General features: G+C 43.0%; 1 protein-coding gene across 4 annotated transcripts in view; it reads right to left on the reverse strand.

Annotated features, from left to right (window-relative positions):
- Positions 1-27897, reverse strand: part of ZDHHC14 (zDHHC palmitoyltransferase 14) — a 273384-nt gene that overhangs the window by 103132 nt on the left and 142355 nt on the right. For 2 of the 4 annotated variants that reach the window (XM_072767166.1, XM_072767156.1), the window contains exon 2: positions 8005-8165. In XM_072767166.1, the coding sequence (XP_072623267.1) occupies positions 8005-8165 (161 nt within the window). Of the gene's footprint in view, positions 1-7992; positions 8166-27897 lie in introns of all 4 variants that reach the window. The other 2 variants (XM_072767163.1, XM_072767150.1) reach the window with 1 other exon arrangement.

The raw sequence follows: 27897 nt of genomic DNA on the forward strand, positions 1-27897 counted from the left end.
AAAAACAAAAATCTCCGGCTCCTTCCTTCCCTCAGAACTAGAGCCTTCAAAATCTTGTGGTATTTCCCCAAATACCACAATTTTGAATTGTGACATCTGGTTCCCAGCTCTCCCAGGCTGGATTTTTTTTTTAAAGAGACAATCAGGAATTTTGACATTCTGAGTTGCCACCCTGCATTGGTGTGGGAGAATCGCTGCCTACCCTTCCCTGGCATCTGTACACACTAGATGATTCTAGCATTTTCCTTCAAACAAAGAATCTACTTTTTGTTTTATTCCTAGGATGTCATTTTCTTCAAATGCCTTGTCTCTTCCAGAATATATTTCAGACATGGTGGGACACCCTGCTCCCCCCCTTCCCTTAACTCATTCACAAGCATCACAGGACATCTAGACATGAGTGAGAGTCCCAAAAGGTCCCTATATCTGCAGACAGTTTCAAGACGGATGTTAGACTGTCTGGACTTTCCCTGCGGTTCTACTTTCTCCACCCAACTGGGCCCAGGATTTGAGAATTAGGCCCTGTAGCCATGACGTGCTGGACACACCTCTCTATTTCTAGGCTATGAATGTGATGGAGGAGTCAGCCAACGGGACAGGAAAGCTAGATGATGTAGACAGTCTGAGGAAGAGAAAATAACATAAAGGAAATGGGAAGTGCTACTTGCTCTAGTAAGACCAGAAATCTCTTGCTCAGGGCCTGGCTCCCCAAAGCAGCAAGATGGTGGGCAGGATTAAAAGCATAGGGGGTGATAGCAGATGGGCCTCCTTCCCAGCTCTGGCCAAATGACCTTTGGCCAATCACTTTCCTTCCTGAGTACCGGCTTTCTTGTGAATAAAATACGGACAATAGTGTCTAAACACCACGGAGTAGGTGCTATAAGTATACAGGTCAGATGTGGACACAGCTGAGCATAATATCTGGCACAAGAGAAGCACTCAATGAAAAATAGCTATTCATATTACCCTAGCTTTCCTCATGGGTCAACAAACCAATTGCTTTACAGAAAAAGCACAGAGAATATTTTATGGCAATGGGCACAGGTAATGCTTAGACTGGTGCATGGGAGAGAAAGTCACAAAGCTGATGAAGTGGCATCATGGTTACTGGCAGGGGAGAGACAATGGCAGAGGTGGAAGGAATCCCACACCAGCAGGTGTAGTTCAAGTCCAAACAGAGTTTTGAGGCCTAGCAGAATGTTTGTGAAGTGCCAAAATGTCCACTGCAAATAACAATTACACACAGGGGTACGCTGGGGTAATTTTGGAGGTGAGCAGGGAGATGCAAACAAGATCTGGGGGAAGGGTCAGAAAATACCACTTTCTGAAAAGAAAACTGGCAAAAGCCAAGCAAATTAACTACCAGTGGCCCTGCCTCTTTTTTTTTTTTTTTTTTTTTTTGTATGTTCTACACTGTGGGCACCTAGTATATAGTACGTGAAGTGATGCAAAGTGTCAGAAAGGTTTAATTACAGATCAAAGACACTAGATTAATCATGAGGCCAAAAGTAGATAAAACGATTACATTTTGAAACAATTTTATGCTGAATATTACCAATGAATATTTTATGGTGAATATTCACAAAAGGAAATCAGTATTGACTTCAAAAAATTATTAAATCACCAGGAAAATCTGTCTTAGTAGAAGTAACGGTTCCATAAGAAAATTCATAATGGCAACCTTCATGATACAAAAACCCTGATCAATAAAAAAAAAAACCTCTTAACTATAAATTTTATGCGGAAAAGAAATTACTTCTATTAAAATAATTTTAGTCAAATAAAAATGAAAATGAGAAAAACTTAGAAATAGTGTAGCTTTACAATAGAGAACATTGATTTAGGTCTTCAATTGGATCAACGTATTCTCAGAAAGTATTTTCTGCAACCCAAATCCATCAGTGTTGTTAAAATTCCAATTAAAACTTTCCACTCTTAAACACCGAATTAAGATGTCTCAGGGGTAAAAAACTCTAGCAAGTCAAATAGGGGTATGAAAACATCCTGTTCCCATGGAACTCTTCCCAGGAATTGCACTATGTGGGATGGTGCAGAACCAGGGCTGGTGGGCTGGTGTTTCCTCGGGATCAGGAAACTGCCCTGCTTCCTAAACATCTCATCTAGAGGATGTCCAGTCCAAGGATTAATTTAGGAAATGATGAAAGATAAACTTTCATCTTAGAAATGGTGATCGGTTCTGTGTACTAGAAGAAAAGTTGCTGATGAGAATCTGACCAAAAGAGTGGGGGGTAGAGGATGAAAGAGAAGAAGAGGAAGAGGAGGAGGAGGGAAGTGGAGGGAGGAGAAGGGAAAGGAAGAGAAATAGGGGAGGAGGAGGGGGAGGAGGAGGAGGAGGAGGGGTTAGGGATGAGGAGTGGAGAGAGAGGAATAGGGGAAGGAAGAGGGGGAGGAGGAGGGAAGGAGGGAGGAGGAGGGACAGGAGGAATTGAGAGAGGAAAGGAGAGCGAGAGGGGAGACAGAGACAGAGACAGAAGGGAGACTCCCACGGGCCCATTCCGTCCAGCAGAGTAATCATCTAATTGGGACAATAACTCAGACTGTGCCACTGCCACAGCACAGGTGAGTTTTTTGAAGACCACCCTGCTTCCTTTGATCTGATTCCCCCTTCACCAAGCTACCATTTAAGCTCTGATCAATTTATCATGTTTCTTCCACAGATCCTGCGTATCAGAGAACTCTGTGGTGTCAGGGTGACCGTGACATGGGGAGAGAATTTCCTAAGTAACTAGCCTTGCTTTTGGAGCCCAACAAGCTGAGTCCACATTTCGGCTCCCCCTGGACTTCCTGTCTGGGGTCCTTAGGACTGTTGAGGGATGGGAAGAGACAACATGTGTAATGAAAAGCAAAGAGGCAGACCCACTGCTTTCCCCCATTCTGATCCCTGGAAAGGTCTCTCCCTACTTGAAATGCGTTGATCTGGCGATTTATAATGTGGTGTCTCATCACTTTTATCTAACTCCAAATCAGTTGCTTAGTATCTTACCATCCCTGAGTGAACTGAAAAAAAAAAATGGAGTTTTCAAAGTGTCACATTTCCAAAGCAGGACTCCAGTGACCCCAGGGAGACCTCTCTGCCATTCCTGGATGTCTTTTTAGCTGCAATGTTAACTAATCAGGAAAGGTCTTTCAGAAAAAAAGAAGGGTAAGGCATTTCAGGAGACTTGTAACAGACTCTGAGACACAGAGCTTCCCCCTCCTCCTCACCACCTACACCCTCACCCCAGAAATCTGAAGACAGGAAAGCTGGTCCCACCCTTGACACAGCTTCACTTCATTACTCAGATGGCTGGTTTCAAGCGGCTATCATGGACCTCTATAAGGAGAGATCCACTACAGATAATTAGAATTAATAACTAATCATAAGAAGGTTCTGCATCTAATTTCCATTTTTCCTTCCTCGGATCGCACAAAATAAATGTGCTAAGATTTCATTGAGACATAATCTTATTCTCCACAGCCAAGTAATACAGGGGAGGATTCCTAATAAAGAATTAGACTAGCTCTGCCATTTATTCCGATCATGTGTCAGGTGATGAATTCTTTTAGGACAGTCCACATATGTGGAAGGTGAGGAGAGAGCTGGGTGGGAAAAGAGAAGAACTTTTTCTTAAAAACACAAAAGCAAAAACAAAAACCCCAACCATTTACTGCACTGATCTTATAGGCTATGTGTCCTTATTCCCATTTTACAACTAGTCTAATGTCATACAACCAGAGGCGAGTGGCCCCTTTCTCTTCTTCTGCTCCATCTTCCTCCTCTTCCTTTCCTCTCCTCCTCTGGTTTTGGACAGCTTTATTATGCTATAATTTACAAACCTAACAGTTATCCTTTCGAAGTATGCAATAACGTGACCTTTAATAAATGTACTGGATTGTGCTGCCAGCATCCCAGTCCAATCTTAGGCTGTTTTCACCATTCTGGCAAGTTTTCTCATGTCCTAGTGCAGCAATCCTCACTCCTGTCCCCAGCCCTGGCAATCACTCGTTGGCTTTCTGACTCTAAAGATGTGTCCTTTCTGGACACTTCATACACATGGAACTACACAGTATGTAGCCTTCTGATCTGGCTTCTTTTGCTTAGCATTTATCTATGCTTCGGCGCATGTTAACACTAGGCTCCTTTTTATCACTTACTGGTATTCCACTGTGTGGCTGCACCATGTGGGGCTCATCAGTTTGACTACCGATGGACATTTGGGTTGTTTCCAGTTTGGGGGTATTAAGTACAATGCACATCAGAGACATAGGTTTTCATTTCTCTTGGATAAATATCTAGAAATAGCCTTGCCAGGTTATATGGTAATGTATGCTTAACTTCTTGAGGAATTCTAAGGAAGCGTTTTCCAAAGTGGCTATAGCATTTTACATCCCCACCAGCATGAAGGCTCCAATTTCTCCATATCTTCACCAACATTTGTTATCATCAGTCTTTTGGATTAAAGCCATTCTGGTGGGTGTTAAGTGGTACATCATTGCGGTTTTGATTTGCATCTCCTTCTTTACATGTATTCATTGGCCATTCATATATCTTTTTTAGAAAAATGTCTGTTCAAATCCTTTACTCATTTTTAATTGGGTTGTTTGTCTTCTTATGGAGTTGTAAGAGATCTCAATATATCCTAGATACAAGTACAAGATACTTTTATCAGATATATGATGTGCAAATACTTTCTCCCAGTCTGTGGCTTTTCTTTCTATTTCCTTAATGGTGTCTTTTGAAGCACAGAAGTCTTTAATTTAATGAACTCCAATTTACTATCTTTTTCTTTCTACAGATCATGCTTTTGGTATCTATGTAAGAACTTTTTTAAAAAAGATTTTTTTTAGAGAGAGAGAAGGAGACAGAGAGCACATGAACACAAGTAGGGCACAGGCAGAAGGAGAGGGAGAGAGAGAATCCTCAAGCAGACTGTGCTGAGCAAAGAGCCCAGTGTGGTGCTCAGTCCTAGGACCCTGAGATCATGACCTGAGCCAAAATCAAAAGCCAGCCCCATACTGACCAAGTCACCCAGGCACACCTATGTAAGAACTCTTTGCCTAACCCAAGGTCATAAAAACCCTCTCAATGTTTCCTTCAGAAGTTTTACAGCTTTAGCTCTTATATTTAGGTTTATGATCCATTTTGGATTAAATTGTGTGTATGGTGTGAAGTAAGGATTCAAATTCATCTTTCTACATATGGACAGCCAGTTTCTTTACTTGTTATGGGTTTCTTCAGCTTTTCTATTTCTTATTGAGTCATTCTTTTGGTAATTGTGGCTTCCTAAGAATTTGTCCATTCATCTAAGTTGTCTAATTTGTGACTTAAAGTTAAAATCCTTTAATATATGTAGAGTCAATGGTAATGCCTCTGCTTTTATTCCTGATTTTGGGAATTTCTATCTTCTCTCTTTTTCTGGAAGGGGTGGGGCATAGTATAAAGATTTGTCAATTTTGTTCATCTTATCAAAGAACTAACTTTTGGTCTGTTTTTCTGTTGTTTTTTTTCTATTCTATTTCATTTATTTCCACTCTCATCTTTATTACTGCCTTACTACAGCTTGCCTGGAGTTGGGTTTGCTCTTTTTCTAGTTTTTTTTTTTAAGATTTTATTTATTTATTCACAAGAGACACAGACCGAGAGGCAGAAGCAGAGGGAGAAGCAAGCTCCTTGCGGGGAGCCCAATGCAGGACTTGATCCCAGGACCCTGGGATCACAATCTGAGCTGAAGGCAGATGCTTAACTGCTTAGCTACCCAGGTGCCCCACTTTTTCTAGCTTAAGATATAAGTTTCAGTTACTGATTTTTTTCCATATTTCACTCCAAAACAAATCAGCTCTTCAGACAGGGAAGCTGCTGGTTTTCAGAGTCTGCCCTGTCCAGGTAGAAATTTCTCACCTTTGGAATTCAGGTGGAGATTAGAGCAGCCCCACATGGGACTGTCACAGACACTGCTATTCTTACCCAAAGTCCAACAGATATTCACAAATAACTGCCCCTCAATACTGTTGAATTCTAAATCCATGAAGTTATTGTGACTATTTTGTCCAGTTTTCTCGTTGCCTTTTAGGGAAGGGATGTTCAGAGTAACTCACATCTGCCACACTTGTCCTGTCTCTAAAGACCCTCAGCTGTCCCTCATTTGAAACAAGATTTGGTTTTATTTTTACCCCATCTAGTACTTTCACAGGTTCTTTGTCTCTTGGGGCATAGGGCAGAGCTAGTTTTAAAAATACTTATGTTTAAAAAGTAAAGGTTATTAACTCAAAGCCCCCCAAAAAGCACTTTAGTGAATCACACAACTTCCTAAATATTAACAAGGATGAACAGAACTCTATGCCTCTTAGAATCTGCTTTTATGATAGAGAATTCCACTGGTACTCTATCATCCCCAGTTCCTAATCTTGCTAATTTCACAAATGCTCCTTGCACTAACCAAGAGGTGGGGTAGAAAATAGGCTCGCAGCAGGAAAATGCTTCAAGGCCACTGTGAAGAGCCAGGCTCTCTGCACACCACTTGAGCAGAGGATTTTCAAGCTGCATGCTAAGGTGATGGGGGTACAGACTACACAGTTTTGATAGGCCCATTACAGACACCCTGGAAAGAATAAAGGCTGAGACCGAGGAGACCTGGGTTCAAGGCTCTAGCTCTGCCACTTTCTCCCATTTAACCTCTTTCGGGCTCTGTATCCTTATTTGCAAAATGGATGTTATAATAAAGACTTCTTCCCAAACTTGCTTGGCTAGGGTCAAATCCCGTGATAGCCATGGATGGCCTTTACAAATGATTCACATGCTATAAATGTAAGGCTTTAAATTATTAATTAATATATAATTAATGTCATGAAATCCCAAGATGCACTGGCTAAGAAAGAGACTGTTTCTCCATGGCTGACTCTTCCTCTCTCTGCTTCCCTGCCTCAGGACACAAGAAGGCTGCAGCCCAGCAGACTACTGCCATATACTCCCACCCTCAACTCCTTTACTGCTCTCCTCCCTCACGGTGGGGATGAAGGATGGAAGCAGATGTTCAGAGGACACAGCCATGCTCTGGTACCCAGGGGTGGCAGCCCACAGCACATGCTGCCTCTCAAGACCCACACTCGTATCTCTTGACACTGGAAAGTGGGGGCCTTTTGGCTGAGTGAGGCTGGGAAGAGAAGCCCACAGAGTAGGAGGAACAGTGGGAGGGAAGTGTCAGGTGGGTTTTCACGCTAAGCTTTAGTTCACCCAGAGTCACCACAGCCCCCCTGCCAGTTGTCAAATTATCATCACGTCACTGCAAAGCTATGCTTTCACAAGTGCAAACTCTTAAGAGCAAGAGGCAGCTCTCTTTTTAATTCAAAATAGAACTTTAAAAGTTTTCTCTGTGAGGGATCAGGGTTTGTTTTAATGTGTTTAAAATGGATTGCTGTAAACTTCTTACCTTTAAGTATCTAAGGAAATTTCAACACAGGGTTGCAACATCTAAGGAAAACTAAGGCTATTCATCTCAATATACATCATGAATATGCATATATATGTATGTATCTTTGTTGTCTTAATAAAGGAAGTTCTGGGTCCCAGGCTGGATAAACAAGACACTAAAGAAAGATGTCATCTCCCCAGCTTTCCATCATGGGAAGCAGCAATAGGTATGATGATCATAAAGGGAACAGAAAGCAGCTACCTGCAACTATGGGTCTTTCAGGACAGAGGCTTCTTCTCAGAGGGGCTTGGGTTTCAGAGAAACATCAGGAAGCAGAGTGTGGTGATGGCAGTGCCTCAGCTAGACGGCACATCCTGGCCTTGCCTCCAACCACTCACTTAACCTCCCACCTCCTCCTCGGGTCAGCTGCCGCCCAGGGAACAAGGACTTCCTAGATGACTCCCAGGTTACGTGTCACCGGCCGCGCCCTGCCTGCCCCTCTTGCCTGGGCACCCTGGCCTGTCTTCCCGAGCGGTGGCCCAGTCCCACTGGGGAGGGCCTGGAGGCCAAGGGCAGAGCAGACCTTCGGGGTTACCTATTTGTCTCTCCAGGTCAGCGGCTTCATCGGGCGTGGCTCTCGGAAGGACTCCTGGGTCACTGAAGCTGGTGCGAAGCAGGGTCCCCATCACGAAGAAGAAGAGAATGCCACCAACCACAGGGATGGCAGGGGTGATTTTCACTGCCAGATACGGGCAGCTGCCAACAGGGTGGAAAGGAGGAGGGGAAGTAGGGAAGGGGAGGGGGAAAAGAAAAGAAACATAATGTCAGTAATCAACAGTGAGCAGTCTATAGTTTCCAAGAAGCCAAAAGTCTCTTTGAAGGAGCAAAATTGATTTCCATTAAAAATTCATCTGTGTGAAGCATTTACATTTGGTGGGGGGTCTGTCATGCTCTCTAGCAGACAATTTAACCCTCCCTCCTCAGCTGCAGTAACCCAGGCCCTCTGCTCCCACCATTCTCCTCGGGAAAGTCACTGCCGGCAAGTGGCAGGCATCCTGCTTGGCCAGTCAGTGAAAGACATACAGAGTCGCACTGACAATAGAGCTGATGAATCTGTGGGATCTTCCCACCCTTCCCTGGAACCACATAAGAAAAGAAGACACCAGCTAAGAGCCGTCTCCACCAGACCCAGTCTGTCCTTCCTGAGGCGAACATGAACTCTTCATGGTGGGGGGGAGGGGAGAAAAAAACACCAAAAAACTGAGAACCAAAAATTCACCCTTAAAAGGCAAGAAACCATTTTTTCAATCTCTTGGAGTTAATCTATCCAAAAGAGGTTAATGACCTATGGAAATGAACTTGCAAGGCAGTTTCTGAAGAGGCTTCATGGAATTTAGGCAGCTAGAATATAATATACTCCTGCTTTCCAGAAGGCATGTGAGCTACCAACTGAAGAACATGGCCCAACTCAATTCTATGAAACCTCCTCACTGTCTTTCAATATTGGGAGCTGATATGCAGCCAGGGTAGGGATGAGTCAGGGAGACAAATGTCTGCCAGCCGGGCTCTGAGGATCCAGGAACTAGGGCAGCTCCAAGCACCACACCCTGGATCAGTCATGGCCCCTTGGTTCCACAGAGGTGTCGAGATGCAGAGTGAGAACCAGCTCAATGCCTGGAGCTGAGTGAGGGTAGGATCTGCAAAGTTCATGGTCATGGTCAGTCTGTTGTCACCATGTTCATCACGGGCATCAAGAAACACAACATGGAACCACAGAATGGTAATATCTGGAATGGAAAGCATCTCCTAGATGGTCCATCCCATCAGGGGATGCTCATGCAGACACTCAAGACAAAACAAAGAGAGGGAGCTGGAGAGGAAGGATCTGCTCAAGACAAGGAGGTGGACAGGGGGGCTCCATCCTGGGAATGTTAGGGAGGACTAGCACCCCATTCTTGTGCAGTGCTTGCAGAGGAGGTGGTGAGGTCTCTGATATGATGGCAAGGGGATCTTGGTAAGAGGTACAGGCCTCGAGGATCACAGGACATGATCCCCTTTGCTGAGGCCAACATTAGGCATGTTAGAATGTCTGGTCTTCAAGAGGCATAGTGAATTGATATACTCTGTGGGATGGTTACTGTGACCTGAAGACCAAAGGCCTCCCCCAAATTCTCTGCTCTGGAGGAACCCAGAGAATTTCCAACAACTTTAAGAAGGTAGAGGAGTGACCCCCAATATGACTAGGCCTGTCCTGCCAGGCAGGCAGACTATGGTCTCCAGGAAGATCACTTGATTTAGAGAGATAAAAATATATGACATTTCTAACAACTCTTTCATCTCTCCCACACCAACTGCCCTGCAGAAACAGCACAAAACAACCATCACCAATACCATGTCACACTTTGCTCACTGGATTGTCAGTTGACTTCCCTTCATGAGACTCATGGGAAATCATGAAAAACTGTTCATTCTCATTCCTGCATCAATATAACCCAGCCCAAACTCCCAGACACTTAGACACTTTTTGAACATCTATAGAGTAGGAAAGTGAATTTAGCAAAGAAAGCCAGCAGACATAAAGAACTTGCTGTGGCGAATATCATTTCCAAAGGGGAAAAACTGAGAGCCTTTCCCCTAAGATCAGGATGTTCATTCTCACCACTGCTATTCAACATAGTACTGGAAGTCCTAGGCTCAGCAAACAGACAACAAAAAGAAATAAAAGGCATTCAAATTGGCAAAGAAGAAGTCAAACTCTCCCTCTTCTCAGATGACATGATATTATATGTAGAAAACCCAAAAGACTCCACCCCAAGATTGCTAGAATTCATACAGCAATTCAGCAATGTGGCAGGATACAAAGTCAATGCACAGAAATCAGTGGCATTTCTGTACAGTAACAATGAGACTGAAGAAAGAGAAATTAAGGAATCAATCCCATTTACAATTGCACCCCAAACCATAAGATACCTAGGAATTTACGTAGCCAAAGAGGTAAAGGATCTGTACTCTAAAAACTACAGACACTTCTGAAAGAAATTGAGGAAGACACAAAGAGATGGGAAAACATTCTATGTTCATGGATTGGAAGAATAAATATTGTGAAGACGTCAACGCCACCCAGGACAATTTACACGTTCAATGCAATTCCTATCAAAATACCATGGCTTTCTTTGCAGAGTTGGAACAAATAATCTTAAGATTTGTATGGAATCAGAAAAGACCCCAAATAGCTAGAGGAATATTGAAAAGGACACCAATGCCAGGGGCATCCAATGCCTGGTTTCAAGCTGTATTACAAAGCTGTGATCATCAAGACAGTGTAGTACTGGCACAAAAACAGGCACATAGATCAATGCAACAGAATAGAGAACCCAGAAATGGGCCCTCAACTCTATGGTCAACTAATATTCAACAAAGCAAGAAAGACTATCCACTGGAAAAAGGACAGTCTCTTCAATAAGTGGTGTTGGGAAAATCGGACAGCCACATGCAGAAGAATGAAACTGGACCACTCTCTTACACCATACACAAAGATAAATTCAAAATTGGTTGAAAGATCTAAATGTGAGACAAGAATCCATCAAAATTCTAAAGAAGAACACAGGCAACACCCTTTTTGAACTTGGCCACAGCAACTCCTTGCAAGATACATCTATGAAGGTAAGGGAAACAAAAGCAAAAATGAACTATTGGGACTTAATCAAGATAAAAAGCTTCTGCACAGCGAAGGAAACAACCAACAAACTAAAAGACAACTACAGAATTGGAGAAGATATTTGTAAATGATGTACCAGATAAAGGGCCAGTATCCAAGATTTATAAAGAACTTATCAACCTCAACGTCCAAGACCCAAACAATCCAGTCATGAAATGGGCAGAAGACATGAATAGATATTTCTCCAAAGAAGACATACACATGAGCAATAAGCACATGAAAAAATCCTCTGCATCACTTGCTATCAGGGAAATACAAATCAAAGCCACAATGAGATACCACCTCACACCAGTGAGAATGGCTAAAATTAACAAGAGAGGAAACTACAAATGTTGGAGAGGATGTGGAGAAAGGGGAACCCTCTTGCACTGTTGGTGGGAATGCAAACTAGTACAGCCACTCTGGAAAAAAACAGTGTGGAGGCTCCTCAAGAAGTTAAAAATAGAGTTACCCTATAACCCAGCAGTTGAAGTACTGGGTATTTACCCCAAAGATACTGATGTAATGAAATGACAGGACACCTGCACCCCAATAATCATAGCAGCAATGTCTACAACAGCCAAACTGTGGAAGAAGCCACAGTGTTCTTGGACAGATGAATGGATAAAGAAGATGTGGTATGTATATTTAAAAAATATATATTATACAATATATAATACCCCCATTATATATATAATATATAATAATAAAAAATAACTTGCTGTGAACAAACAGAATACAAGACTGTCTAACCTAAAGATCTCTGCTTTGTGAAAGTATTCAGTTAAATTATGGAAAGGACTTTTTAAATACAACCGATTTTGCTCTGCATTAAAAAAAAAACAAACAAACCAAAACACTGCTTTCCTCGAGTGTTTTCTGGCAAATACTAACATAATTAATACCCTTTAATGGGCTTTCAGTTTTTCTAAAAAATGTGAAAAGCTTCAAGTTGAATAAACAAACATTTAAGAGACAAGGGACACCATAATCTGGCAAATACCACTGAGTGTCTAATTCTGGATTTGTAAAGGGAACATTTTCTTGCAATAGGAATTGGACAATTAGAAGATTTTAAAAGATGGCCCCACTTAGGGATTCAATATAAAGTGACAATCAAAATCACATTTACTACTGAATCAAAGTCATAATCCAAAAGTTCGTAGGGGGCTGCATCCCGATGTGGTGCGATACAGTGGGCTTCAGGGATAGGTGGCTCTCAGGACATGTCTATTGCATCGTTTGGCATGTTTGGACTGTGACATAGAGCTTCTATGAAGAGCTGGTAATAAAGACCAGTTGCTGCAAGTCTTTTGATTAGATCTCTGACTATGATGCCAACCTGGAGTTAAGAGCAAGGAACTCAAACTCTAGAGGGTCATCAAAAGTTATTTGTGTCATAAAATGTGACACCACCTTTGTTACACTTATTGTCATATAAAAAACAACCTCACCATTGTATTAAGCCTGGAAAATGTGCTGGTGTACCTCAATCAGACATAAACACAGTCCATATCGAAGGCATAAAACTGACCCTGGTACTAATAGATCTCTATTTATATTAGCCTTAAAAGATTTATTTTTATTTTTTCTCTTTAGTTTTTTTTTTAATTCTAGTTAATTAACATTTTTGGTAAAATTGGTTTGAAATGTAGAATTTAGTGATTCATCATACAACACTCAGTGCTCATCATAACAAGTGCCTTGCTTCATCCCCATTGCTCATCTAGCCCATCCCCCACTCCTCTCCCTCCATCAACCTTTAGTTTGTACCCTGTCACTAAGAGTCTCTTATGGTTTGTTTGCCTCTCTTTTTTTCTTGTCTCCTATGTTCATCTGTCTTGTTTCTTAAATCCCACCTATGAGTGAAATCATGTGGCATTTATCTTTTTCTAACTTATTTCATTTAGCAAAATACCCTCTAGCTCCATCCACATCATTGCAAATGGCAAGATTTCATTGTTTGATGGCTGAGTAATATTTCATTATGTATATACCACATCTTCTTTATTCATTCATCTGTCAATGGACATTTGGGCTCTTTCCATATTTGACTATTGTGGATGTTGCTGCTATAAATATCGGGGTGCATGTGCCACTTTCAATCAGTAACCCTAAAATATATATATTTTTAGTCTAAAAGAATCTACTCTAGGTGGACCATGTGTGTGTGTGTATATATTTTTTATTTTATTTTATTTTTACAAAATGGTTAGAGAAATGATAGTGTAGAAGATGATTTTTCAGAATTTAAATTCAGGCCAAGTTTTCTCCTCTTTCTCATTGTTAATGAGTTTGAATAGGAAATAGTTGGAAGAGTCATTATGCAGCAGCACCCAGGACACAGCAAGACAGTATGATGGGGCACACTGGTCAGTAGGATGTAATCCACCACAGGTGTCACGAGCTGTGATTTATTTAGCTCCATTTGGCTTCTCCAAGGATGAAGGCTACTTCAGTGCTATTGGAAACCCCCCAGGAAGGTGGGTTAGTAGATCCTAGGTTATGGCATATTTGTCTTCCCCTTCTAGGTCTGAAATGTTCCTTGGTTGACCTCAGAGCTTGCTTGCTCCAAGTCCTAAAGGGGGCTCCTTAGAGCATGATGCAATTAATGAGTAACCCATGTCCTAAACAGTTTCTCATTGTCCCAAGTGCGCTGCACATGGGGCTGTTATCTTTGAGGGCCACCCATTTCCCCAGGCTGCCAGCTCCCAAGGCCTCTCATCACCTTCACCTGCCTCTCCTCATCTCCCACCGAGGATGTCCACTGCACTAGTCTGCTAATTATGTGAAATTCAAAATGAGATAATAAGCAATGTCTTTAACTTGAATGTTCTGTGCCCTGGCACATTCTCATCCCACAGATAATATATCGTGGTCTAAGTTATTTGTCCTTAAGTGTAGATTGGCTCAGACCTCATCCAGGAAGCGTCTGATTGACAAGCGAATGCCTACTACCTGCCAGGCCTTCTCCTAACCGTGTAACTGGTTGGCCAACCTAGAGGAATCATGCATGTCTCTGAACCACAACTTCTTTGGTCTTCCTTTTAAACCTGCCCCTGCCCCTGCCCCTGCTCCTGCCCCTGAGTAAAAACTTAGGTGAGTCCTCTGACTTTCCTGATTATGAGAAGAAGGTGACAGGAAGTCCTCTGGTCACTTCAAGTGGCAAAAAAGCTTGTACAAATCATTAAAAGTATAGCAGTCCCAGGTAATGGTGGAAACTTCTAACATGGTTTTTAGTTAGGCCTCTTCCCCAGCTGGCCAAGTGCAGTTTCTAGCCCCATTCTGTCCTTGCAGGCATCTCACAGAATTACCTCAAGTACTGTATTCCTCGGCTTCTCCTGCCTGGGGGGACAATTGGAACACCATCAGCCCTTTATCTGCTAGGCCCTCACTTCAATCTGCCCTAACCATGAGGCCAGATCTAGGCCACACTTCTCTGCCCCAAAGCCTGCAATGACTCCCCTTTTCCTGCTAAGTTAAGTTCATGTTCCTTCTCAAGCATCCATGACCTCTTGGCCTTCCCAAACAAGTGTCTGCTAACCCAGCCCTTGTGTCTGGAATGCCCTCATCCCCAATGTTCAAGATCCTACAAAGACTTTGTGAAAAGATTTTCTTGCCTCACCTCCAAGAAGAGTGATGGCTTCTTTCTCTGAGCCTCCATAATATTTTGCTTCCTTCTGTCTGTGGAACCTGTGGCTGTTGGTGGACATGTCCCATGCACCTGACTGGACCGGAGGTCCTGGAGAGTGAGACTTGGCCTTGTTCACTGCAGAGCAGGTGTTTGGAAAATTCTTGCTGAGTGACTAAGTGAACTGGCCTCATTCAACTGAATTTTATAATAATATCATGGAGAAGAAGAGGAAAGTCAAATCAGCCACACTCTCAACCTCAACAATGTATCTTGTGTCTAGAACTCATTTCTCTATTTTCCAAGCCTGCTTGGTACAAGTGTAAGGGAGTTACAAGTACCTTTCTCCAAACAGGTGCTAAGGATCCGCATTGTCCAGGAGGTTTCCCTGGCCAAGAGAAGGAATCCCTAGTCTGCTGAGTAAAGTGTGCAATATGTATGCATCCTGTAAGCATTAGCTAGAACCTCTAACCCCTCCATGCCCTAGAGTCCTAGCAGACAAAGCTCCTTATGTTGGTAAAACTTAGTATAATACTAGATGCTCTTGAGAGTTCCCCTTCCAACTAGCTCCTGTGCGACAAAGAACAATGTCTAGTTTCTCTTTGAAATCTTAGACAACACTCTTTATAAAAAGCAGCAGAATTCACGCCTCTACACAAAGGATGAGATCAGCGCTACCCAGGCACCTTCCAAGTGCCACTCAGAGAGAGAAGAGAACATCTGCAGTCTTTCTGGTAAAGACAAGGCAGTAAGCAGACCTTGACCACAACAGGGATCGCTAGACCTCTGGAAGGAGGCAAGACTAATGGGAAATCCCAGCCAACCTAGAGCAACCAGCATGGCTTCGCAGCTGAAACACTGTAAGCAGCAAAGAAAATTCTTAGGCCGAGCTCAGACAACTTGAAAATGGCTCCTTCATGTTTCTGAGCAACTGTGGCTGGGATCTACAATTCTGAGTGCCATCTGTGAGGAAGACTCCTTCCCCCAAGGGCCTGGATTCAATACAAGATGATGATGCAGCTGCCAAAGATATAAACACCAAATGGAGTCTTCTCTCTATCTGAAGAATTGTGACCTACATACAACCCAGGCCTGTGGAAAACAGGCTATGAGCATCTTAGTCTTCCGAAAGCTCAATGGGAAAGTGACAGGAGGAAAAAAACACAAGAATCTGAAGGCATGCATTTTCATGACATGAAAGGAATGAGCTAATTTAGCCCCAGACCAAAGAAATTCTAACCTGATGAAAAGCCATCCCCATGCCCCCTCCCCTCAGTGCACATTGGTGGGGGTTGGTAGGCTCTGGCTGTAACTGAATACCCACAATAGACTGTCACCTTGCTGTATGTCAGAGGTAAAGAGAGGCCTTTCCAGGTAAAAATTAGAAAAATCTAACCTAATTGCCAAAAGATGAGAAGGGATCTTTTCTTTCCTTTTTCTTTTTCCTCTTTTTCCATTCTTCTTCTTCGTCGTTGTCGTCGTCTTTTTTTTTTTTTTTTTTTTTTTTTTTTTTTTTTTTTTTAAGAGAGAGGGCTCAGGCAGGAGGAGCAGAGGGAGAGTGAGAGAGAGAATCCCAAGTAGACTCCATGCTCAGCATGGGGCCCGATGCAGGGCTCCATTCCATGACCCTAAGATCATGACCTGAGCTGAAATCAAGAGTCAGATGCTCAACAAACTGAGCTACCCAGGCACCCCAGAAGGAATGTTTTCGCTTCTACTAGTAATCTTCTCAAATCTTTATAAAAAAATAATTATTTGTGGTTTGGTGTTTATTGATGAAGGGTGGAACTGTTGTCTGGGTGTCATGATACTGGAGACTATGCAGTGTGTTTTGTCATTATTTATGACAACATTATTTTACCATCAAACAGATACTGGCATCCCAGAATCAACACTGACATTAATTCTGCATTGCTATTTAGAGACTGGCTCCCAGGGTAGAATGTGACATACAACTGATTCCTTGGACAAAATTTCTTGGGCCACATTAATTTCTGAAGCATTTCAGATAGGAAATCTGGATTTCATTACTGGGTAGCCAGGTCTCTCTGGTTCTCCACAGGACATTCTTTGGGGGAAGATTAGCTATACTTAAAAAGAAAAACAAAACAAAATAAAACATTAACAAGATGTGGCAGAGACATTAAAACCAAGTAGCCTTTGGAACAAAAAGTAGAGAGTCTTTTCCCATATCAAAACAACTCATCTTTTCATTTTTTTTTTTTTGCCTGAAAATGGACACACATACAGAAAAAAAATCCTATTAATTGTAGCTCATGACCCTTGACTACAACACGGTGTATGTTTGGTATTCGTGCTCTGCCCTGCACAAGCAAAAGCATAAACACCAGAATCACTACTTTTTGCACAGAGAAATGAGGCACGCTGTGGAAGTTCATACAGGAAGGGGAGGTGGCCTTGCCTCTGTGATGCTATATGCTAACTAGAGACGTCTCTATGTTTCAGAAATCACAAAGTGAACCTATTATTTTATATTCCAGAATCTTGATTGCAATGCATTTCAGTAATAGATAGTTAGGGCAAATGATCATAAAATGAAATAATCTGAGCCAATGACTCACATGTCTGAACTAATAACAGAGTAGCCTTGTGAGGAATAGAGGTTGTAAGGGTTGTTATAAAAATGATCTTTATCCTTTTCATATGAGTCACTGTGAAGTCTGTGTATTTTTCATTTATAGGCAGGGACATAAACACCATTAATTCTATGATTTGTCCCTTAATCACATCCCTAGAAATAAATGTACCACTACAGGGCAAAGAGAAGTACATTACCTAAAAACGAATAGAGAAAAAGAGCATTCAGAAATAATGTCTGCTCACAATTCTAGAATGGGGGAAGATGATGATTTCATTAAACTCTCAAGACTTTCATTTCCCTTTGAGAGACCCCCAGTGTCTGAAAAGCCCCTTCTTGGTAATTACACATAATGACAAATCTGCCAATATGATCTGGAAGGAGGGAATTTTTTTTAAAGATTTTATTCATTTATTTGACAGAAAGAGAGAGAGAAAGCACACAAGCAGAGGATCACAGAGGGAGAGGGGGAAGCAGACTCCCCACTGAGCAGGGGCCCCGACCAGGGGCTTGATCCCACGACCCTGAGATCATGACCTGAACCAAAGGCAGATGCTTAACCTACAGAGCCACCCAGGTGTCCCTGGAAGGAGGGAATTTAAATAAATGAACCCAGGGACAAAAGGGTAAACATAACAAGAGAAAACTGGAAGGAAAGGCTCAAACCCAAAGAGGAAGGCTGGGCGAGGGTAGAACTCCACGTACACATTTGTGAGCTAGCAGAGTGAATCACAGTGTCATCAGAAACTCCGCAGGCTCATTTTCACACACGTCTACTTTCTTATCTGAGCAGTGTAGCTTTTAGACTGTCTGGGGGTGAGGAGGCAGGTGAAGGTCAGGGATCAGGGACAGGACAGCCACTACAGAATCTGGCTTCTCCTTGTAGGCCTCTCAGCTGGGTGTGGTCTCTGCAGGGATGTCCCCAAATAGTACCGCCTTGCCTGAAGTCTCTACGGCTCCTATGTGACAAAATCAGTGTCATGATTCTAAACCCCGGGCCTCCCAGACCACCCAGAGAGGTCCAATTATAGACATAGAACCTAGGAATCTGTAGTTAAAAATACAGGTTTCAATTCACAGTGTGTAAATAATGTGTATACAGAGCTTCTCAGGAGAAGGGTGACATTTCCAAGTTTCTGCTGAGTGATTTTGAGTTTGATTTAAAATTCCAGGAAGCCAAAAGCTTTGGGCTAGTGTGTGAACCACAGGGGTAGAAAGCCAGGATTTCTCTGTCCTGAGACTGGCTCTTTAATGACCTAACATGATTACTTAGGCATGGTGACCATAAGCCCCAGATTTTCCATTAGAGTCCTAACTCAGATGATCATGTCGTTTTTGGATAGAGTATGGCTGCTGAACTACCTGGCCACAGTAGTGCCATCACCTTGCTTTAGGTACATTCTGGATCCAAAAGAAATGGCAGGACCAGAAAGGTCCCTGCAGGAAGCTCCCTGCCCAGGACTCGCTGAGAGTGGGGGTGGGGCCTGGACAAGAGTGGCTGGAGGAGAGACCTCCTTCGCCCTGGCCCTACACAGAATGCCCAGAGTGGCTGCTCAGATCCTGTGTCACGTGCGACAGGGTGTCCACTCCAACTCCTTTCTGGCAACTCTGTACAGGAAACTCTCAGCAGAACTTCAGCTCTCCTCATAATTCTGTATTTCATCAAACCTAAGGTACCAACATTTTAAAATGACTCACTAACGAAAAATGTGCCAAATAAGACAATACTCTAATCACTTAGAACCTGTATTTTAGATTTATTGAGAAAGCTATTTTAGGTTTATATAAACAGCAGTTTGAAAATCATATATCATTATTGTGCATATTTTTTAAAATGTGAACAAAATAAATTAGTGAAGGATTCCTAACACATCTTCACACTTCTGAATTGCTTTTCTACTCAGAGGGGTCTGAGATTTGTGGTGCAGTCTGGTCCTGACACCCTCCCTCAGAAGCAACAGCTTCTGGACTCCCCCCTGGCTTCCACTCCTGCCCCCCACACTGTCCCCAAAAGCAAGAGCCACAGCTGTGAAAGAGGTCAGATCATGTCAGATCATGTCGTCCCTCTGGCAACCAAGCCACTTGGCTTGTACCTTTGACCTCCTCCTCTTTTTTTTTTTTTTAAGGTTTTTAAAAAAATTTATTTATTCATGAGAGACACAGAGAGAGAAGCAGAGACATAGATAGAGGGGATCACGACCTGAGCCAAAGGCAGATGCTCAACCACTGAGCCACCCAGGCAGCCCCCTTGACCTCCCCTTCTACAATCCCTCCTTCACATCCTGCTTCCTCCTTATACCCCTTTGCGGTTCTTGGAAGCTGCCAGTCCTGCCTGCCTGGGCTTTCGCCTGTGTGGTGCCCTCCACCCACCCAGAAGCCACTCTACAGGGAGCCACAAAGCTCCTCGCCTCCTGCAAGTCTTTGCTCAAATATCACTTTCTCAGCAGAGCCTTCTCTGACCACACTGGGTAAACTCCCAACCCTCCTACACCAACACCCCAGCACTCCTGGCTCTTTTTGGACTTTATTTCCCTCCTATCACTTAACTCTGCTGGGCCCAAGTACTGTACATACTCATTTCTCACTGTCTGACTCTCCCCCTAAAGAAAAACTCAAAGCCACGGGATTTTTGCCTGCTTGGTTCACAGGTCTAACCCACAGTGCCTAGAATTGAGCCCACCACATAGTAGGCCTTCAATAAATATTTGCCAAATGAACCGAATAGATTTCTAAAAAAAACACAGGATGCAAAGTAGACACGAGATGATCCTGTTTTTGTTTCAAACACATATTTATATTCACAACTAAAGGAACGTGACCTAAAACATTACCTCATTATCCATGGTGAAAGACTGAAAGAGGAAGGTGATTTTGTGCATACGTACTTTTTGGTAATTTCTAAATTTTCTTAATTAAACAAGGCTTACTTTTGCAGTGGAAAATATGTAATTAAAAATAAATGCAGGGGATCCTTGGGTGGCTCAGTGATTTAGCGCCTGCCTTCGGCCTGGGACTCCAGGATCAAGTCCTGCATCGGGTTCCCTGCATGGAATCTGCTTCTCCCTCTGCCTGTTTCTCTGCCCCCCTGTCTGTGTCTCTCACGAATAAATAAAATCTTTTTTAAAAAATAAAATAAATGCATAAATTGTCATTGAACCAAAATATGTAGGGGGAAGGGAATGCCAAATATTAAAATCTGTCTCTGCTGCCAAAAAAATCAACCATCAACAAAGAAGATGCTTGACAACAATGCATATTCCGGTGACGGGCACTGAGGGGGGCAATTGACGGGATGAGCACTGGGTATTATGCTATATGTTGGCAAATTGAACTCCAATAAAAACATAAATAAACCTCAAAGTTGCCTCTAATGAGATTGGTGTGGTGCAAGGTATGGAGTATCACATATTTAAAGATAAAAATCTCGAGCTATCTCACATCTCTGGTTTGTACAATTTCTCATGAACACGGGAGGGGAGAAAGTTCTCATTTAGCCACTCTGGTGGGTTTCCATCTTAAACTGGATATTTATATATTAACAGCAGAGACAACTACACTGTGATGTTCCTATGTCACAGTGAAAAACAAAACCAAGCCCAAGAGAAAGCTGAGAAGGAGGCTGGAGGTGCAGGGCCCCATGCGCCAGGACATGGGTGCCATCATGTCCCTACAAGCCCTCTGGAGATCCGGGGTCCCAGACTCATTGTGGTGTCCTCCTTCCTTTCCTTGAGTTGGGGTTGAGTCCAAGGATGGCAGGACAGGGAAGGAGTCCTTCTGGAATGAGAAGGGATGAAAAGCTACACGAATTAAACTTCCCAAACACTGGCCTTGTTCATAGAGCTGAGCCCGAATGGCAGACAGCTCTGTTAGGAGCATCGTGGCTGGGTGGACTATTCAATGCAGAGACATTTTCAAGTAAATACAAGCAAGTTTAATCATTATATGTTCAGGAAAACCTATTCCTGAGAATTGGGATGAGAATGGTCTGCCTTATTTTAGACTGCACAGTGAACATCAATGGGCCTTCTCTCCTAACCCAAGATACTGGGGGACATTGGGCTGTCTGCTGGGATGCGGCCCCACAACGCTCCCAGGCACGGTGCTACTGGTACCACTCAGCATATAATTATTGCTTATGTGGTCTGTCCTCTCCTCCCACCCGCTAGCTGTTGTTCATAGTGTGTTGGGTTTTAGCAATCCAACCCCCAGGGCCTCAGTCTGTTCTCCTGGGTTTGTTAAAGCAGCAAACATAGCTTTACACATCACCAAGGCCTCTGCTGCAGTGTGCCCCCTGCTCCCAGCCACCACACTGGGCAATGTCCTTTCCTTCTAGTGTCCAGAAGCTACTGCTATGGGCAAGTGGCCTTGGGTATTATGAAGACTAGCTCAGAATCATTGGGCCTTTGTGTGAGTTTTGGGAAGTTTCCACAGATGCAGAGCAAGTACTGTGGATACTGTGGATGTCTGATGTTACTGTGTGTGTTTGTTTGTTTGTTTCCTTCCTTCCTTCCTTCCTTCCTTCCTTCCTTCCCTCTTCACACTTTTATTGAGCACATACTACATGCCAACACACTAAGCCAAATATCAGGTATACAAGATCAAGACAGATCCTTGATTTCAAGGGACTCACATTCTAGCAGAAGAGACAGACCCCAAATCAGGTAACTATAAACACAATAGCTGGATGGATTCAGAAAAGGCTTTCTGGAGTGGGTATTGACTGCCATGCAAGAGTTAGACCAGCCCAGAGGAATGGCATCTACAAGAACACAGAGCCACAAAACCCTTCACTGTATTTATTTGTCCAGGCCTTCCATGGTTGACTGCCAGGAAATAAGGTGGGGCTTCCTCGGACCTAACTGGACTGGACTCCCTGCAAGCGCCAGTCCAGTAGGAAGGGGTCTTTGTGGGTTATCAAGTCACCTCTGTTTCCCCAGCACCCCAGACACTTCCTGCTGCAGGTCAGGTACTCTGCAAATATTTGCTGAATTGAATGTAATAGAATCATCAGAGCAGACCTGAGAGGTCGAGGTCCACACGGTGGGTGGTGAGCTGCAAGGTGAGGCGTAGCAAAGATCATAATGCAGTTAAAAAAGAGACCAAGCATGAAGATGAGCAGACACTCATCCCAGTGTCTTCTCTACTTCTGATGACAGTCTTCTCCTACCCTGCTAAAGCTCTCCTTGCCCAGACCTCCTGGTTAATTCTCTCCTATTCCTGGGGGAGGAGTGCCACCTGCTTCCTTTTGCAAAGGAATAATTACCAAAATTCCTTTATAATATTTCTCTAAGATTGAAGAGGAGTTGAAGATTTGGCTTTTAACATACGCATCATCATAAATATCATAGAAGTATAGAGGATACTCGAATAATAGAGGATAAATAAAGTTGAGAAATAGCCAATTGTTGGGACAGACACACATGGATAAGCTACTTTGCTCATGAACTTACAACACAATTGTTTTCAATAGAAGAGACACCATTATTTGAAAAATAGTACATGATTCTTACACAGAATGGAAATACAGTGTTTCTGAATAGAGAAGAAAAAGCCTATCGATGTATTTTAAAAAAATCTATTTCCCAAAAGGAGAGAAATAAAAACAAAACAAGGTGAGCCAATTAACAAGCCCATGAACCTTTTGACACCACATGGGAAGCCATCCGGTAAGGACAGCTTCAGGAGCTCGTATTTGGCAGAAATAAAAACAGTGAAATTAAAAATGAACAAAGTGCAATTCATTGAGAATTTCTGGCTACTGGGTTGTTGTTGGGAACTGCTGATGATTAATTTTTCCCTGTCTAAAGGGGCAGCACTTAGTGTGCATTAACAAATGATTCCTTTGCCCCCCTAAACATTGCCAAGCTACTGACTATTCTACTGTGTAAAGTGCTTTTGCACTAAAAAAACGGTGAAGGCACTTCTCTTCCCTGATGGTGGGAATGACTCCTACCGTGTAATTATCCAGCCCATTAGGAGGCGAGGTCAGATCAGATGGATACAGAGGGAAAGTCCGCCCTGGCAAGGCACACAAGATGTGGTCACACAGTTTTTAAAGTAACAGGCAGCTAGACAGGGAGACTGCAGGAAGAGGATGGAAATCTCCAGTTTTTGGAAGTTAATCCAGCGAGAACTTCCATTTCAAGCAGTTTCACATACTGTATTTCATGAACTCTCTACAAAAAGTCTATGACCATGGCATTATTGAGACCATTATTGAGACCATGAGGAAACTAAGTCATAAGAGGTTCACTAATTTGATTAAAGACATCCAGCCAGTAAATTTCAAAAGGAGCATTCAAATCAGATGTGGCTATCTTCAAAGCCCATGTACCCATGGCATATTCCTTCAAATATGCTACAATGAGGCCTGTATTTCTTTTTTAATTGAAGAATAATCGACATACAATATTGTATTCATTTCAGATGTAAAATAGAGTGATTTGATATTTATGTATAGGACAAAGTGATCACTACAATAAGTCTAGTTACCATCTGTCACCAAAATTGTTGCAATATGATTGTCTATATCCTCTACACTATACTACATCCCAGTATCTTATTTATGTTATAATTAGAAGACTGTACCTCTTAATCCTCTTCACTTATTTTTTTAAAGATTTTTATTCATTTACTTGAGAGAGAGAGAGCGAGTGAAAGAGAGAACATGGCTGGGGAGAAGTGGCAGAGAGAGAGGGAGAAACAGACTCCTCGCTGTGCAGGGAGCCTAATATGGACTCAATCCCAGGACCCTGAGACCATAACCTGAACTGAAGGCAGATGCTTAACCCACTAAGCTAACCAGGGACCCCACTCTTCACATATTTTATCCATCCATCCCTCAGTCCAAGCAACCACCACTTCTGATCTGTGCCCTCTACATTTTTCTTAGTAAAGTACAGTTATAGTTGTACTTGTTTTTACCTTTTTATAATGATCTCAATTACCTTCATTATATGTAATTAAGAATGCCTAGAAAACCGGAAACTTGGTTCAGCCTGCAGGTGCCTTGCCCAGTTCAGGGAGAAGATAGGTCCAAGAGTCATGACAAATAGAACCTCTTGATGATGGACCACCAACAGAGGGACAGGAAAAGAAACAATTCACAGACCTGCCTAAAGGACAACTAAGCACAGGATTCTGAGAGCTGTGAGCATAGGCTAGAGTCCCCCACCTGTGGGATGAAGATAGCTGCTGTGAGGGGCAGAGTGCCAGAGCCCCTAAACATGTGGGACACAGTGAAGGGGTACAGGCCATATTTTGGCTTCTACACTTCCACAGATCTTTAGGAGAGAGAACACCTTAGTGCTCCAAGGTCAAGAACACCACTCTCGGACTCTGCTTCTCAATTCCATTTGATAAGCAATCACCTCCGTAACTTCTACAGAGAAGAGAGCTTATATCCCAAGTCCCTGTTAAACAAGCTTTGACACCAAATGATGAAGACTGCTCCTGCTATTTCTAAATGTGCTTCTGCTATACAAACACAACACTGGTTAGTCCTGCTACAGTCCTGGGGGTTCTGAGGGGTACAATGCTAAAAAGCAAAACTGTCATTTATGAAAAAAGAGAAGCTTCCTAAAACTCCCAGGCTCTGCCCAAAGAGTAACTTGGGAGAAAGTCCAAAGCCTCCACTTCAGAGAATGCAGAATGGGACTGAATCTACTACACGGATTTATACTCCTGTCAATCAGGGGAGATGATGAACCTCAGGTGAGAACAGGTGAAAGGTGCCAGCTAACACCCAAAAGCCTGGGTACTTTCACTAGATATTACTAAGTACAGTGATACACTCTTTGAACTCATTGGGAAAAAAACAAAAATACATGCTGACCAATTAATGCCTTGACCACCCCACTCAACTACTTGTACTTTTCCAAGTATATTCTCCTATGGCTAAACTTTCATACTGTCTCTTTACTTGAGTTTTCTTTTAAGCCACACACTTCTGAGATAAAGATCTTTTCTGTTCATTTTTAAATAGAACAGGTTCCTGAGGACTGCCCAGTGGCAAACATGACTCTTAGTTAATTTCTTAAAAGAGGAGGTCAAAAGGCAAATAGTGTTCAGTAGTTCTAGGAAAATCATGACAATAACCCTACAGGATATGGTGGGATGACATCTGGGAAAGGCATATCTAATGAGAGCCCCACAACAGGGGTTTAGGCAAAGGAAGTCATGCCTGGCTATCCGGATGGAATTTTTGGAAGATGTTACTGTCATGAAAAGCACACATTCCTTGAATTTTGCCAAGCAGATAGCAAAGCTGGAGAGTCAACTGGGAGGTTGGAGAATTATACAACACACAAGGGAAAAGATCAGAAGGCATATCCCATAGGACCAGCTCCTCATCCCTTTGGAGCTTGTGCCAGGCATCATCCAGTTGGTTTAAACAATCAGCGCAATTAATGAAGTCCAAAAGAACTGCCAAGTTCTGAGGATGATCCTTTATGTTTCTGGAGACAACTGCCTGAGAAGGTAGTTATATGACTGCCAAGAAAAACCATTTCACGTTTTACACACTTGTGAGACTCTATGATGTCAAGAAGCAGAGGCCCACCAAGCTGGCCATGAATGCTCTGGCTGTGCCTGTGTGACAAAGTCCTGTGTCTATGATGCTCATTCAGGACTGTTCTTGAGAAAGACTTCTTGAGGAAGCAGAAGTTTCCATCAGTTTGGGTTTTGCTCCCCTGCTTCCCTCTGTGGAATGTGTGCCTGCTGTTGCCCTGAGCAAGAGGACAGGATTTTAATGTTGTCTAAATATAACAGCAAGCTTTGCAAAAACACTTTTTCGAAGATAGAGTTATTGAATAGGACATCCGGGTCAGAACCTAGGGGAAAATGGGTAAATTGGACCAAAGAGTATCAATCGCTGCTGTTCTACAAATGAACTGAAAAGTCAGTCACTCCTTAAGATTGGACAAGAGGAGACATGTCTGGAAGGGGCTCGGGGCTCTGAGGCAGCCAGCCCTGCCTGTGGTAATAACCTGCCTTCAGGTTGCCCAGCTGGTGGGAAGCTCCCAGCAATGGGAGAAAAGGCCAAGCCTTACCTTTGGCCATGTCTTAATCTGGAGGTCATGGGCTTCCCAGTCTACTACGAGAAGATCCATAAGTTCTTTAAGGGGTTTGTGACTCCAAAAGTATTATGAACTACTACTTTTGGAAGGAAGATATGTACTCATGGACCTACAAATAAGTAAATTTCCGTGCTGCTAAAGGTGCTACCCAAGTGCCCCCATGTTCCCCAGCCACCATTCACCACCTTTGCCCTTCTCCCTATGCCTCATAGACTTCTCCATGATCCAGCAAATAAGGCTAATGTCTGCTCATGTTACAAGCCCCCAAATCCTTGCTCTGGCAGTTGGTAAATAATTTGGCTATCAGCTCTGCCCATAGATTTAAAGAGTGGACCAGTCTTCCCCACCAACACTGGTGCATATGCATTGATCCATTGGAAGATGGGTTCACATATTCTGAGGTAGGGAAGAGGAGAGGGAGACACTTCAAGGCTCATGCCAATGTGGAGACAAGTAGTGAAGCTCCTTCTTCATTCACAAGGCCAAAGGTGGGCAAGATGCCTCAATGATAAAATACCTCCTGTGTGAAGAAGAAAATCACCTACAGCAAATGCACGAGTGTGAAGGAGATTCTAGAAGAGACTCAGGAGGGGTGCCATCTTATCCCTAGCCTTGTCTGGAATCTGAGAACTTTACCCAGACAAGACCAAGTAGACTGACAGTTAAGACAAGAACTTGACTCACTTCCACATGAGGATCTGGGAAGTGGGACCAGGGGGCCATGTGATAAGTTCCATGGTATACAGGAAGGCCTTAGGCACTGGGATCAGACCAACTGACTTCAAATCTTAAATCTGTTACTTACTCTATCAGCTTGAGTAAGTTACTTATTCTTGCTGAGTCTTGATTTCCTCCTGTTTTGAGTTGGAACAATGGTAAATTATAGGTGCTGACAGCCCTGTTGTAGTGTTGGCTTGAGAGCTGATGGGTTAATGTTTGGACCTGTAGCAAAGCCCTGGGTATATATTGGGTACTCCCTAAATATCATTCCCTTCCTCCTACGAGAGCTAGTCCTGCACTTGTGTGGATTTCTGTTAATTTCCCACACTTCCCTGTTGTTCCTTGTTTTAGTTTAGTCCAGTGGCTTCTATGCCGTTCAAAGTCAAAGCCCATGAGAGTTATGAGTTTCAGAGCCCAGTGAGTTGGGAAGCAGTCTGGCTTCAAAGCTTGGAGAGGAACTCAAGAAGAGAAGTGATTGAAAGCCACTGGGAGAGGGTGAGCAAGCAGTCTGTGAAAGAGGAAGTGTGGTAGGGAAAAGGGGCAGCTTGAAACCAGTGACTGGCCCTGTAGGTTTAGCTGGTAGTCCCCTTAGTCCCCTGTAGGTTTAGCTGGTAGTCCCACCTTCCCCTATAGCCAACTAAAGAGCAGTGGGACCAGAGGAGGCACTGTTGTCATGCCATCTGATGCCCCAAATTATTTTAATTGAAATACCATGAAAAGAAGTCCTTTCTTGGTATGGTAGGTTAGTTGACCAGATAGCTCCA

This window comes from Vulpes vulpes, chromosome 1, assembly GCF_048418805.1.
Source record: "Vulpes vulpes isolate BD-2025 chromosome 1, VulVul3, whole genome shotgun sequence".
NCBI classification, from domain to species: domain Eukaryota; kingdom Metazoa; phylum Chordata; class Mammalia; order Carnivora; family Canidae; genus Vulpes; species Vulpes vulpes.